General features: G+C 35.9%; 2 protein-coding genes and 1 non-coding gene across 4 annotated transcripts in view; 1 reads left to right on the plus strand and 2 right to left on the minus strand.

The window, feature by feature from the left end:
• Positions 1-583: 583 nt before the first annotated feature.
• Positions 584-657, minus strand: TRNAI-AAU. Its single transcript has one exon. It is a non-coding gene; the product is annotated as a tRNA-Ile (tRNA).
• Positions 658-2621: 1964 nt separating this feature from the next.
• LOC111478423 lies at positions 2622-4083 on the plus strand. The gene is made up of 3 exons (XM_023122675.1): positions 2622-3348; positions 3423-3508; positions 3594-4083. Exons 1-3 carry the CDS (start codon positions 2763-2765, stop codon positions 3900-3902), a joined length of 981 nt encoding a protein of 326 aa, XP_022978443.1. The 5' UTR covers positions 2622-2762; the 3' UTR covers positions 3903-4083.
• A 1262-nt stretch (positions 4084-5345) lies between these two features.
• The window catches only part of LOC111478327 (AP-1 complex subunit gamma-2-like), a 14977-nt gene continuing 5272 nt past the window's right edge, over positions 5346-15050 (minus strand). Inside the window, exons 7-19 of one of the 2 annotated variants that reach the window (XM_023122534.1) lie at positions 14263-14353; positions 13579-13742; positions 12779-12833; positions 12151-12273; positions 11945-12043; positions 10472-10599; positions 8640-8744; positions 8245-8501; positions 7362-7607; positions 7090-7265; positions 6274-6378; positions 5808-5932; positions 5346-5712 (exon numbers count right to left, since the gene is read on the minus strand). In XM_023122534.1, coding sequence (XP_022978302.1) covers positions 5837-5932; positions 6274-6378; positions 7090-7265; positions 7362-7607; positions 8245-8501; positions 8640-8744; positions 10472-10599; positions 11945-12043; positions 12151-12273; positions 12779-12833; positions 13579-13742; positions 14263-14353 — 1645 coding nt within the window. In that variant the 3' untranslated portion in view covers positions 5346-5712; positions 5808-5836. The remainder of the gene's footprint in view (positions 5713-5807; positions 5933-6273; positions 6379-7089; positions 7266-7361; positions 7608-8244; positions 8502-8639; positions 8745-10471; positions 10600-11944; positions 12044-12150; positions 12274-12778; positions 12834-13578; positions 13743-14262; positions 14354-15050) is intronic. The other variant, XM_023122543.1, reaches the window with a different exon arrangement.

Here is a 15050-nt window from a genome sequence, read left to right on the forward strand (position 1 = left end):
GACAACTTTATTGATGGGTAATGAAATATTATCTTTATATCCATAATGGATCCATGTAATTTAGAGCCGCTAATTCTCACCCAAATTTGGCTTTCCTTTTATGATTCGACACTCTAAAATAAATGACAGCTTGAATGATTTGATTTTCACGCAAAATTACATCAATTCATCAACCACAAGTAATGTTTTTTTTTTGTCTTGGTTCATGCACATCCCTTTAAATGATATGCACTATTTTTAAAATTAGATAGAAGAATGAAGAGAAACAACAACTAAAAGGTCGAAAGTAAGTTGGTTTGGATTGAATAGTGTCTTTTCAATAACTTCATTATTTTACAATAGTGTAGGTTACACTATTTACATTCTAACTGAATGACTAAATAAAATAGATAGACTCTTCTCTTCCTCTTAGGTCAATCTTCTCCATTGAAAGATCCCCTATAGACCCTTCTCTTCGTTTTGTTCTGAAGCAAACCACGGGGGTTTAATTTCCCACAAATTTTACCAAATGGGTCCTAATTATCAGCTTCCAATGAATTAATCAAAAGGGAAAAAAAGAAATTTAATATAAGTTTTTGAAGTATGGCCCATGCAGGTTTCGAACCTGCGACCTTCGCGTTATTAGCACGACGCTCTAACCAACTGAGCTAATAGGCCTATTGATGACTGTTTCATATTTACTAAATAAATATTTATATTTTACATGAAATTAATGGAATATTTTCTTTAGATGTTTATTCAATAATAAAGTTTCTGTATTAATCGGGTAAATTTCTCATATGCTTATTTGAAAAAAAATAGTTAATTTATAATATTTTTAGACTAAAATTAGTGAGTCAATTTAACATTAAAAGTTCCAATATTTAACTAAATTTAATGAAATTTAAAATTTAGAGTACAAAATGATATAAAATCAATTTGAATGGTAAAAATAAAAGGATAAATCATAAATTTAGACCGTAAATTAGGTTAATAGGTTTTCCAGTTAAAAAATATTAAATAAATCTCCAGATTTTTTATTTTAATAAATATCTAACCTACTCAGCATGTTTTATTACGACGTTGAATTAAAGAAAATCAGATGGGTTGTGTGATTAGATGAGGGTGAGAAACTGTGTGGGCCGTGGCCCAAGAACAGAGATCCAATGGTATTGGGCCGTAGCCCAATAATATAGAGAATGGCAGGCTTTGGCCCAACAACAGAGATCCAATGCTAGTGGGCTGTGGCCCAACAATGGAGACAGAATGGCATACTTTGGGCCAACAACAGAGATCCAATGGTAGTGGGCCGTGGCCCAATAATAGAGATAGAATGGCAGGCTTTGGCCCAACACATCAATGAGCTCTTTATCCACTTCAATTATGAGAATTAGGATCATGATTGCAACTTGTATGTGTTTGGAGAATTAATGCAAAAGACCAATCATTCAGTTTGTCCCCTAATATTTATTTAATCCATCTCTCCCTTTGCCTTTTCCTTTTCTGTCACTGTTCCATGAATATTCCCTTCTTTTTTTTTTCTCTTTCTCGGTCATTTTTTTATGCTTCTCGGACCCTTTTAAGCTCTAAACTCGACCCTAAAATTGAACTCCCGACAAACCATGTATCTCTCTCCCTTTTTAAAATTGAAATTAGAGATACTCATTTAACTGGCAAAACCTAGACTTGGTAGGAACTTACCATGAACAGAACCAAAAATCCTTAATTACATAGAGAATGTAGAGGAAGTGAGAAGAGAGTTTTTTTTTTTTTTCTCTGTGAGCTAAGCAAGGTTGTGGATGGAGATTTATGTTCTTCATCCAGCCCCGCTGACTTTATATATCAAAACTAGTTTACTATATATACTTTAAACTTCCAAATCACTTACCAAAATTTGTAGGTGGAGATGAGGATTAAAATACGAGGCGTGTGTGGATGAGAACAATGAAGCTGTCACAATTGAACTCTTGTGATAGTGAGACAACGATTGTGTGGTACTTGTTCTAACCCAGCGAACAAGTCAATCGTGAGAAATTTGAATTTTGCGGACAACGTCGGCGTATGCTCAAGTCTCGAGTCACATTTGTGAAAAAATACGTTGAAAACAATTTTATAAGTTACAAGCGATTAGGCAACAACAATACTTTGATAGTATATAATCCAAGTAGGAAAAAGTGACAACTTTGTCATATTTCCTATAATACAATTTAGAAATGATTTTGATGAAGAATTGTACATCCCATATTAACACAATAATAGTTAAAGTTTATCTAACATGAAAACAAGCAAAAAAAAATTTGGAAATGGCATGTGGCCATGAACAACACGTCCTCGACAAGTATGATCAGGACATCCGTCATGCCGCCATAGATAACACGAATAATCGTGACACACCGCACACCATGACATCTCTATCTGGTGCGGGTGCCAGCTATAATGAAAAATGTCCAAACAAAAGAAAAAACCTGATCTTTATATGGTAATTAAGGTTTCAATCAAATCCAACTTAATTAGTCTTTCATGACTCATCAGTTGCTTTTGAATTACGCTAAAGGAAAAAGTAATGACCAAAAAGAGAAGGGGTAGGGATGAAGTTCTCAATTAAAAGCTTCTAATAATTTAATTCCCACTCTGCTCTCTTCCCCCATCTTTTCTAAAATCTACTCAGAAATTACATTCTTTTTCATTTGTTCTTCACAATTTTGCAGACAGGGGAGCGCATTCAAGTGTCAAACTCTCAGAACATAAGAAAACAGCTGGCCTTTGGCGAAGAGTATCCATTGATGAAGATGATGGGCCAACACCGTTTCATGAGGAGCACGTTCAGCAATAAGCCCCCACACACCCAAAAGGAATTAAAGAAGAAAAAAAGGAAACCAAACCAACTGAAATCATTACAAAGCAAACAAACAAAGATAAAAGAAACTAAACTATGTGATTCACAATCACAATGTCTCTTTACCGACACAAAGAACTCTGTTCAATCTCAGTCAAATTCTAACGAAAACTCCCAACCCTTTCGTTTTTCTTCTGTTTTTTCTTGTTTTGAAGGAAACCCATCTCCAGAAATGGGGAAAACTGGAACCAAGTTGCCAAGTTTCTGCCTGAACCGGATCCGGCCTCACGTTCGAGTGCCTATTCAGTCCAAATTGGACTCTGTTTCTGTGAAAACCGGACCGAAGAAGGCTGATGATTGTGTAGTGGGTGGTGAGGTTGGAGCTAAGCCAGGGCTGGGAAATGGAAGGAAGATCATGATTGTGATTGATTCCACCATTGAAGCTGAAGGAGCTCTTCAATGGGCTCTGTCTCACACTGTGCAGAATCAAGACAAGATTGTTCTACTCCATGTTATCAAGCCTTCAAGAAAGGGTATAAAATTTGTACCCACATTTGTTCCTTTTCTTATGTTTTAATGGAGAATTTAGCCATTTCTTTTGTTACAGGGGAAGGACTAAGCAAGGAGACATCACCAAGAGCATATGAATTGGTTCATTCCATGAGAAATTTATGTCAATTGAAGAGACCAGAGGTGATAACTTAAGATTTCGACAAATGGGGTTGGATTTAACCAAGATTTTAGGAGATGGGTTTTCAAGATTTTGTGTTTTTTTTAGGTGGAAGTCGAAGTTGCAGTGGTGGAAGGAGGGAAAGAGAAAGGGTCGGTGATTGTGGAAGAAGCGAGAAAGCAAGAGGCATCGTTGCTGGTTTTGGGGCAGAAGAAACGGTCCACGACATGGCGGCTTCTGATGGTGTGGGCTGGACACCGATGGGGCGGCGGCGGCGGCGTCGGTGGCGGTGGGGCAGTGGAGTATTGCATACAGAATGCGAGCTGTATGGCGATTGCAGTGAGAAGGAAGAGCAAGAAATTGGGTGGGTATTTGATCACGACAAAGCGACAAAAGGATTTCTGGCTTTTGGCTTAATTAATTAGAAACCAAAAATTGGTCCGAGTTGTGGTTTGCATATTGAAGGGTGTGGGTTGTATATAATCGGCAGTGATGATTTGGGGAATCCTATCTATTAATTGGGACAGCTTGAGTGTCCACTGTCCAAGAGTTTGGTCTAATTTCTAATTTCTTTAATGGATTGATTTGGCTTCCTTTCTTTTTTCCACTCTTATTTATCTCTCCCTCCCTTTAAAATACTGACTTCATATTGATGAGAGGCTTAGATGGGATGACATTCTATTAGCTAGCTAACATATGCCTGCTGGGTCGATGACCGTTTCGATTGGTTCGATAGCCAGCCGGTGAGTAATTACCTATCTGTGTGCATTACTCGGTGCGTTACAATGGAGAATAGCACAAACCTTTCGACCAAAAACATATTTTACCCAAATCTCTTCCATACTTCCTTGAAACTCTTGTTTTCATAATTTTCTCCATCTGCTCCTCATGTCTTCCCCTCAGAAACCCAGCTCTCTCCTGCTCCCACCTCACCCTCTCCACAATGTCCATACTCAGCCCCACCTCCGTCGGACCAAACTCTGGCAGCTACCACCCTCTCCACCGCCAACCCTCCAACTGGTTCGCCTGCCTCCGAACACGCATCCACTGCCACGCCATTATTGTTCCCAACATTACTCATCTCCTTCCCAAAATGAAGATGAAAGGGCAATACCATTTTCCCACAACCACTGGGTCGGAGTTGAGCTCTGGGAGTCGGGCTCGTAGTGAGTCAAGGCTTGAGCTTGAGAAATCTGCAGGAGTCCACCTGGAAACATGGACTTGGATATAAAACCCCTGAGACTCATGCAGTTTATACGTTTATTGATTTGGCATAGTGGCGTACCTCAATTACAGATTATGTTACTTGTAAATGTAGCATAAGTACCAGTCCCTATTTAGATATCTATATAGACACTAACTTGTTTGTCCAACATTGAGAGCTGTAACAGACAGACTCGAATAAAATAACAAAAAATCATTGAGAAGAAAGGTACACAGGCAGCAACAAAAAAAAAAAAAAAAAAAAAAAAAAAAAAAAAAAAAAAAAAAAAAAAAGGGGTAGAAAGGCATAGGGAAAAGCCTTATATTGTGTTGGGTGATTCAAAATGGAAGTAAAGAGAGTGACAAAAACAAGACAAAGAATCAGACAGAATCCGAGGAATTTTTATGCTTTTTTNATTATCTAAAATTAAATTTTAGATTAGCATCATAATTTTTTATCATGGTTTTCAAAAAGAAGATCCAGGACCAAAGTTTAAGCATAAAAGATACCGAAGAACTTAGGGGAGAGAGAGAGAGAGAGAGAGAGAGAGAGAGAAAAAGGGTCCAAAACCAGAGAGTTCTTTCACCTCGAGAATTACAGTACATCACAGTCCCTCACCAATTTTTCCTAGAGGCTTACAAAGGCAAGCATGGAAAGGATGATAAGATATCATGAGCTTTTATTTCAATAAGAAAAAGAAGAATACTGAACAAATCGAATGGAATTCCCTTCTTTTTAATGTTTGGAATGTTCACTTACCCTGGTGGTGACTGGCTGGAAAAGATAAAGCTAGACAGTGAAAACTAATACAAAACAAGTGGCAAAGTACCCGCGCCCCCAATTCTTAATGGAACACTTCATGCAAGACAAAATTTTTATAACCAAAATCCCAGTGTACAATAACTTGAAATAATGTACAAAAACCACTCTGAAAAGACATTCAGAAACAACAGAGGTGGGGATCCAGAGTGATGTCATTGGATTTATAGAAACCCCAGGCAAGCAAAATCAGCCATCAATGCGCTGCAAATCAAACCCCCCCCCTTCAGATTGATGAATTGAAAAAATTAGGATAAGAAATTAAACAACATGAAGACTGAATAGGATCAGTTTATCACCTTTTGTACACTTTCTGGGCCGTTCAACATCACAAGTTACGAGGGAAATTACTGACTTGACCCTCCTCCAAAACATCTTTGTCATCCACCTTGTACGCTATCCTTAGGCGCATCACAAGATGTTTCTGAAAATAAGAGTATTCTAATTATCCAGTAGACATATATAACTGGGAGAGTGAGCGAGAGCAAGCTGAATTTTTGGGGTAAGAAACTGGAAGTTGACTACAAAAAAATCCTGAAGTAATTCTAATAAAACGCAGATAACTGTGCCACAGTTCTTTCATATCCTAAATAAATCAGTATTCATTTCAATTTTGATATTGATCGGCTTCCCCACAAATGAGAAACAAAGATTCTTTGTATAAAATAAATAAACATATCCAGAAAAAGTCATTCAACTGCAATGCAATACTAAATTCAAAAAAGAACCCAAAACTGAATTCTAGAGGTTGCAAAAGAACGATACCTTTCCATATTGGCTATTAGTCACTCTCAAATGTTGTGTGATAGACCCATTACCACTTCCAGGCAGAGTACTAGCACTAGCCGAATCTAAATGCAGTTGAAGAAACTGTTTGAAATCCCCATACAAATGTCAGAACTATTTGTTAAAGAAAAATTAAAGATATAAGATAAGCGCCTATTATGCTATGATAAACTATTAATAACCCTGCTAACTTGAACATTCTAATTCGTATGTGAATGTGACAACAACAACGAAAGCACATATGACAAGACATCCAAAAAAAAGACGAAAAATATCATAGCTAGATATCCAAACCAATAAAATATAGTTCAAAAGGCATATGGGAAGAGATTCTACAAAGTAAGGTGACTTAACAATCATAACCTTCCAAAAACTACAACCCATAAAACAGGATGAAAACCACAAAGTACTTGAATATGACAAAAAAAAAATCTTAGGAAAAAAAAAGCGAAATAAGGCTTAGAACCAATTGCATGTCACCAATTTGTTCTTCATTTTCTTTTTTTAAAAAATAAGCATGCTTGTTGACCTTTTTTTTTCTTGTACTTCCAGCATTTTGGAATCTTGGCCAAAACTTCAAAGTTTCAGATGACATACAATTTTCAAAATTTTGCCTTAGATTTTAAATTTACCCAACATTTAAAAAAAAAAAAAAAAAAAAAAAAAAACTAGAGAACAGACTATGTGCCTGTTAAAACACTTCAATTAAAAAAAAACAAAATAGGTATGTAAGACCTTAATAATTAATTACAAAAGTAGCTGCATGGTGAGTTAGTAACTTAATACCACTTTTACCTTTGGAACTGCTGCCTGGAAAATAAAATCTGTATAGCTATTAGGAGATAAGTTTTTAAATGTGGCAAGGATCAATGTCGTCTGTGGGCTCCCAGCTGTCTTAGAGAAGTCAAAAGTTATTCTCAGTGATCCACTCTCGTATGCAACTATAGAAGGATAAACTGAACCATTCTCATCTGGACAAAAAATGGAAAGCTATCAAAGTCTCGACAAGATTCATATCAACCAAAGAAATTCCATGTAATTCCGAGTATCACTGACAAGTTTACCACCTTCGCTTGCCAAGTTAGGGGACAGTCCACCCAATAAATCAATTGTAGGAGAAGATACAGCAGCAGAAGGTTTGTTTGCTGAAAGAGAAGAAAGAGAGGAGAGTCCATCCAATTGAGAAGTAGGCGATTTTTCTTGATTAGATAATATGTCAGTTGCAGACGCAGTGCTCTGTGCAGGTGGTGATGTTCCAATTGACAAAAGATCTAACAGAACATCAGCTCCACTTATTGGAGTTGGATTACTTCCTGAAAATATTCGAAGTTTTCAAACAACAAATAAAAGTCCTTCCTGATACGACAATAGTAGTAAAACATGTGCAGTATTTCATAACAAAAAAACACATCATTTGAGTGATAGGAAAGTTCATTTTCAAATTAAGGCCTCACAGTTCAGTTGACAGTCCGTAATATGTAAGCCGAAAATTATTAGCAATGCCAAATTATATAAAGAAAAACTACCAGACTAGAGAACCGATAGTTGCTTGCTTTTCACCACTGAATTCTTGAGATCCCGAACCCTCAAACCTCAAATTAGTGGAAATGAATATCCAACAAGTATTGAAATGGAAGAAATACAGAAGCCAGTTTACAACATGCAGAATGAACATTCAACAACCATTTACAACATGCCTCGTTTTTTTACACTCCTTGCTGGTGTATGATGTGTAAAGCCAACTTGAAAACTAGAAATAATAGATCAAAGAAGAATCAACTAACTATTCTGAAATATATGTATATTTAAACAAAACAAAATTATAGAGTTTGCGGGTCTTGAAAGAAGTCTATTAAGGAAAGCGAAAATAGCTGCTTGATGCAAAATAGAAGTGAAGAAGTTTACCAAACAGTCACGAAATAGATAAACGTGAATGCTTTCAAAACTAACCAGATTTCTCTGGAGCTGCGGACAAATCAAGCCCAAGAAGATCCTGAATAAAACCACCACCAGAAGAGCTAGGCACAGGAACATCATCTGAACTTAGATCAAGTAAATCGACGAGAGGAGCAGAAGATTTAGAAACTCCATTTGGAAGGTTAATTGCAGCAGCATTGGAAGTCGATGCTGATCCTGTCATAGAACCAGCCCTTTTTCCAATGAACGTTGCCTCATCCAAAACTGGCATCCTTTCAACCAACACAGACCTGAAGATGCGCGTCCGTCAGCTCTGTAATATTTAATGGAGCTCTAATATTGGTTCATAAAGTAAAATTCTTCCCTTTAATGAAATTTGGAAATTTCATTTAATTAGGGGAAAGAATAAACACTACGCCAATAGATACCTCATTTTCTGATGACTTGCAATGATAGAATTGAATTCGATGGATCTTTGCTGCAATTCAAGCACGAGGCTTCCTTTATATTGAACAATTGAATTGTTGATCCTCCTGCAAATAGTAGACAAAAGATGTCAATTAAAATCACAAAAATTGCCAAAGATTTGTAAAGCTGCCTAGATAAATAAATGATGCCTCACGACAAAATTTGGATTGCCAGATTAAAGTAACTTTGTTAGATATTTGCATAATTTTTAGCTTGAAAAGTCGGAAGAAAATTTTTTCGTATATCATGTAAATTTTCATGATTGCAATTCTTTAGCCACTCTTTGTAATAAATTTTTGTGTCTTACAATACTCTTGTACATTTTTATGTGCTAAAATATCACTTTATTTCTAATTAAATAATAGATTTGAAAACTGACTAAACTTGGAATATCTTGACTCGTGTAATAGAATTTTTGCATGGTTAGCAGTTAATGAGAGGTGAATTAGCTCTTGTAACTTTATTTAGCAAGCCCAAATCGATTTGCCTTCAGCCTCAATGGTGTATTAAGAAAACCGGAGGTATATGGCCATTTAATGATTTACTGCGTAGTAGTTTCAATACTGTGAAAGAGTATTACTGGAAACTAGTGTTAGATTAGCCTATGAATTTTTCTTCATAGGAAAGGATGATATGGTTAACAAGAATAACGAAGAAGACCTAAAATATTGGATGCATAGAAACTTAATCAAATGAGCTAGTTTTTAGGAGGATCGAAAATGTCAGAGATTTCCCCATATTTCCTAGAAAATCTTATACGGTGAAATTTGGAGAACCAGTCCTTCAAAGCGAAAAGGTAGTCAAAGAGAACAAATATAATTTTCTAGGAGACTGGATCAAGCATTCAGACCATTTATAGAAAAGATTTCCATGGCAAGATATACAGCAATGCGGGACTTGAAGTACTCATACTCCTAGTAATTGAACGACCCCTTGACTTCTCCAAATACCATCTAGAGACCAAAAAAAAACACCAATGCATCTGCAACCAACCTCCTGTCAGAAATTATCATTGCCAGTCTGGGAAATGGGGGCGTATCTTCCAAGGCTAAATAATTGCCCAGTGGCACCCCAACTAATTTCAAAGAGAATCCCAAGGGATGATAATACCGCTGAAGAACCTTAAGATTCAATGAACCCCCCCACTAATTTCTTAATGCCTCTAACACTCCACTACAATCATAGTTAATGGAGAAAAAAGGATTTTTTTAGTTCTCTGCTATACTGATGTAAAAATTAAGCAGGAGTTTTCTTGGCTGGCTTGCATTTGAGGATATGCATAATACAAAGCCAACACTGCAAACATGGTCAGCGAGCTACCCTATGGATATATCTGAGAAAGCATCTTTCTCCTTAGTTCCTGGAAGTAATATTAAAGGCCTCGATTTTTTTTAATTCCTCTTAATCCAAACACCTTTTAATCCCTCTAAAAGTCTTAATATTCCCCTCGAGGCACACACCCACAAAACAGCAAAGGAACAAGCTTGCCATAACACTCTTCCCCTTCACAATATTTTTTGTTATTATTCTTCTTTAGATTGGGGGTGTTTTGTTTAATCCACATTTGGGCAAAGGGCCCTCCCTCATCTCCTTCATGATCTTTAGGGTGTTATTTTTGCTCCTGAAAATATTAATAGGGTTTGGAAATTTTAGATTCAAACCAGGTGGCTAATGAACTAAGTCAAGGAAAGCAGCGGATGATGAGGTACAAAAAACGCCTTTCAACAATTTACAAACATTAAGAGGGAATTTCATATCACCAAAAAAGTGGATGGCACAGGCAATCACATACTCTGAACATGATGGGAAACGAGAAGAGAGCTTCAGCAAAGCAATCATGCCCATTGCTTTGGTGGTAAGATCCGAGCCAAGGCGTTTAATAGCAGTTTCGGCAACATCCACAGCATCAGATTCTGTTACCTGTGAAGAGATTTAGATATTGATTGAACAATTCCAAAAAAGAATTTGCACAACATAAAAGAATGCCCATAACCATAGAATTTGCAACTAAAAAATTATATGATCTGAATTATTGATCGTCTTAGATCCAGATGAAAAATATTTGGTGAATTCATGACCACCATATACAATATAATAGATAACCCTAACCACGTGGAAGATAGATAAACAAGAAAGAAATAAATAAATAAAATCTAATGGAGTTTGTTGTAATGATGGGCATATCTTTACTGGACACGTTCTTCATTAGCAGATGAACTAGTAAGTAATGATCATAAAAGTACTGAAGAGTTTGTTGGGATTTGTTCTTTTTTTTTTTTTTTTTTTTTTTTTTTTTTTTTTTTTTTTTTTTTTTTTTTTTTTTTTTTTTTTTTTTTTTTTTTTTTTGTATGTCTTGTATATTCTTTTATCTTTCTCCATGAAAGTGTAGTTTCTAACCCAAAAAAGAAATAATAATAATAAAAGTAAAGAAAATAAGTAGAAGGAATACAAAGATAAGGAAAGTGATTTTTGAATTTTTCCACCAAACCAAAATGAATCTACCATACATATCCGGCATTATCAAATAAATTTCAAAAGATATTTCATAGAACTTTGCAAAATTTTGTTACAAGCATCCCAGTTCCTATGCAGAACTTAAACCAAGGTCATTTATTAGAACAAGAATGATAATCAGATATAAGAAATATTTTAAAGGCCCATACCTTTATTTTATTATTATTATTTATTTTATTTATTTATTATTTTTTTTTTTTTTGACATAAGAAACACTTGTATCAAAAGTGAAAATGCAAGCTATGGAAGGCTTGTCAATACGGCCCTATGCCCAAGACATTAAAATTAAATAAATAAATAAAAATTTAGGCATGGTTGCAAATAAACATTCTACAAAAGTTCTAAAAATAAGTGTATATGGGAATTATTTGTAATTTAGATACGATTTTGTGTGTGTAGTTAATTTGTTGGCAATTAGAAGGTTGAAACTTCTAAATAATAATAAAGACCCTTTCTGTTAAGATTTTGTTGGACAGACAAGAGATCTCTTCTCGATGGCTAGGTTGTATCAAATTTTCCTTTTCGTAGTTATCCTCTTCTAGTTATTAGTGCAATCTTTTAGGTATTAGTGCAAATTAGCATACCTTGAGGAAGCTCCTAGGCGCATTGTGAAGATTTCTTATCCTCTTTTTTGTATTCCTTCATATTTATTGAATTTTTTTTTATTTACAAATCACAGAGAAATGTTTTAAAGGCCCCATCATAAAAAATAAAACCAAACAGAAAAGAGGAGCGTGGGAAGAGTACTTACAACTATGGGATCCTCTATATCAAGCATTCCAATATTATTGACCAACATGTCGCCATATTCTCCGGTGCACCAAACTGCCACTCGAAGAAGACTTTCCTGCTTAACATGTCAGCATAGGCATAAAGGCATGGCCACTAGAATAAATGGTGTGTGTCTGGTGAGGGGAACAATTTGATGTTCACTTCTCAAAAGAGGACGGCTAATACCTGCTCACTAGATCTCTGAAATGCTCTGTACAAGGTCCTTACAGTATACCCATGGAGGTCAGATGCATTGCTTATCACGACAATAAGGGCATGCCATACTTCATCTTTTACAAAATTTCCAGCCTACTAAGCAACGCAGAAGTATCTAAGTTTTTATCAAAGGGAATATGAATCTTAATGTGCAGTAAAACTTGATGGCAGGTTCATAGGATGTCAAGGCTCTTTAGATCAACAAAAATTGATTGGATTCACGGAGAAAAAAATTATGAAACAAAGATAAAGATAAATGAAGAGAACACTCAAAATAGGAGTCGGCACTGAATGATAAGAAACAAGGCACTCAACAAATACGTCATCGAGAACATCTAAAATTGGTGTTAATTGGTATTAATAAGTATCGGTGATGTGCAAATAGAGTACCATATCATTATAGGGAAAAATGAACACATTCAGCTTATTAACCAAAACTGTGCTGTAGAATGAATTTGGACATGTTTCCTTCAGCAAACTCAAAGCAGAAAATTAAAAGACTTTGAATTGATATCTAAGTAACACGATTTAAATAGTCCAAAAGATCATAATCAAGCTCAGAGATTATCAAGATAACAGATAAGAATTCGAATCATACCTCAGAGAGAACCTTCAGCATCTGATCAATGTACCATATTTTCTCTGGGGAGTACCTGAAGCACCAGGATAAGTGTCAATTAGAAGATCATCCTAGAAGGCTAACTTTTTTTTTTTTTTTTTTTTTTACATGAGAGAAAAAGTTGTCACAAGTTACTTTCAACTAGTCCTAAATCCTCATTCACTTGGGATATTAGTTGAGTAAATCTCAAAATTTTGTTTAAAACTTGGAATTCATAATCCACTTAGAACCTAGTCATTTCCTTTTGGTTTAACTTGAACTAACACCTTCGACCTCTAAGAATGCAACCCATGCAATTGCCGATGTTTTTAAATGATATCAGAAAATATTTTCTCATATTAGACATTATAAAAGACCACTAACTTCCAATTTTATAAAGAATGAAAAATAAAAAAAGGAAGCTGAGGCATCCACCAACTTCAGTGAAGTTGCAATAAAGCTCTTGGATCAAATGAAATATAGGAGGAGAGTAATCACAAACTTGTTATATGCAAGAAAAACTTAAGTATCCCAACTAGCAAATTTCACTATCGAATTACCCACATTGCAAGAGACCACCTATTTCTTTCCAACCACAATTCCCACATGATAGCCCGGCAACATTGAAATTTTAGTAAAACCGACAAGCAAGAAGAGTAAGGAAGAGAGGAAAGACTGTCACAATAGACAAGGAAATGTAAACTCGTTCGTTTCTTTTTTACTAAAAAATGATTTTTTTGAAAAAGAAAAAAGAAAAAAAAAAGCAGAGGTTTAGAAAGAAGATGAACTGAATCGCTCACTTCGCAACAATTGAGCAAATTTTTGCAGTAAGATCTCCCTTAAATTCTTGATCAGCAACTTCCAGGAAATCAATAAGCTCTTTGGTCAGGGGCTTGACGTTGCTCTCATTCACTAGAAGGTAAACAAGATCAAGGGCCCTTTTCCGGATTGAAGCATCTGAATCCTGAGACAATACAGAATTAAAATGTTTTGAAACGTGCCCAATGGACTGTTTTCTCCACAAGTTTGCACAAGAGTCGATCAAGAAGACTATAAACAGTTACATGTTGACCAAAAATTTTTATGTTACCCCAAGCATGACCTGTACCAGACTTCGCCATTAGCCTATTTTCAGTACCATGCACAGTTAATTCAAAGATTTGCTATAAATTTCTATAAAAAAAAAATAAATAAATAAATCACAAAAATATTCAAAAAGATGAAAAAAAAAATCAGGAAGAAAATAGGGAAAATAAACATGTGCATCTGTGAGTATATCCCAAACTCCCATCACTTCAATTATAGCTAGTTTAAGAATTTGTGAAGGAGCACTGGCCAGTGCAGTCAGAGAATGATGGGAAGAGTTGTACATCTATACTCATTCATAGTTCATCGGAGGAAAAAGGATTTAAGAAAGAGAGAATAATTCAAATATGGAAATATTAAAAATAATAATAAATAAATAAACAAGAACAACAAAGTACCTTTACACATTCCAAGATAGTTGTCCGATGTCTCTGCACTGCTTGAGCATCTACTGTGATAGCCTTCATAAGCATGTTCAATGCTACATATCTAAGAAATAATCAAAGAACAATATGTTGATTTGTTGATTTGTATAACTAAGGAACTATGAGAAGCTTTATATTAAGCTGATATTGGAGACTACTTGGGAATTAACAATTATAAACTAAGTTCTAGAAATGCATTCAATGTGCAGTTAGGCAACTAGCCATTTCATACCCTCAATGTAAATCAGTTACATTGATAGGGACATACCAAAACCTCCTGTTATTGACAATTATATTTGATTAAGTTAGGTTCATATGCAATGGCACTAGGATCAACATCACTATACCAAAAAAAATTGCTTAATAGTATGTTAAACAATTTATGGTTCAGGAACTTGAAAATAAAACAAACTATGAGAACTAAATATCTACCAAAGAGTGATGCTGCAATGTTAAACAAGTCATCAGCTAAGAAGAAACTATTTGATCTACTTCAGCGCCATTATAATCCTCCCTCAGTGTTTAGTTTAGTCTTGTGAGCTATTTATTACTACTGACTTTTTACTGGCATTCGCTTCTTGCACTATCTTTTGAACTTAGATTTTTTCTTTACATCTTTTGCACCCCCCCCCCCCCCCCCCCCCCCCCCCCCCCCCCCCCCCCCCCCCCCCCCCCCCCCCCCCCCCCCCCCCCCCCCCCCCCCCCCCCCCCCCCCCCCCCCCCCCCCCCCCCCCCCCCCCCCCCCCCCCCCCCCCCCCCCC

The sequence above is a fragment of the Cucurbita maxima genome, unplaced genomic scaffold (assembly GCF_002738345.1).
Source record: "Cucurbita maxima cultivar Rimu unplaced genomic scaffold, Cmax_1.0 Cma_Scf00001, whole genome shotgun sequence".
Classification (NCBI taxonomy): Eukaryota; Viridiplantae; Streptophyta; class Magnoliopsida; order Cucurbitales; family Cucurbitaceae; genus Cucurbita; species Cucurbita maxima.

Bases quoted from the DNA above. Each gene is read 5' to 3' on its own strand.
- LOC111478423 (XM_023122675.1), top strand. From the start codon at position 2,763: ATGAAGATGATGGGCCAACACCGTTTCATGAGGAGCACGTTCAGCAAT. The intron at 3,349-3,422 runs GTATAAAATTTG...CTTTTGTTACAG, and splicing joins TATCAAGCCTTCAAGAAAGG to GGGAAGGACTAAGCAAGGAG. The intron at 3,509-3,593 runs GTGATAACTTAA...TGTTTTTTTTAG, and splicing joins GTCAATTGAAGAGACCAGAG to GTGGAAGTCGAAGTTGCAGT.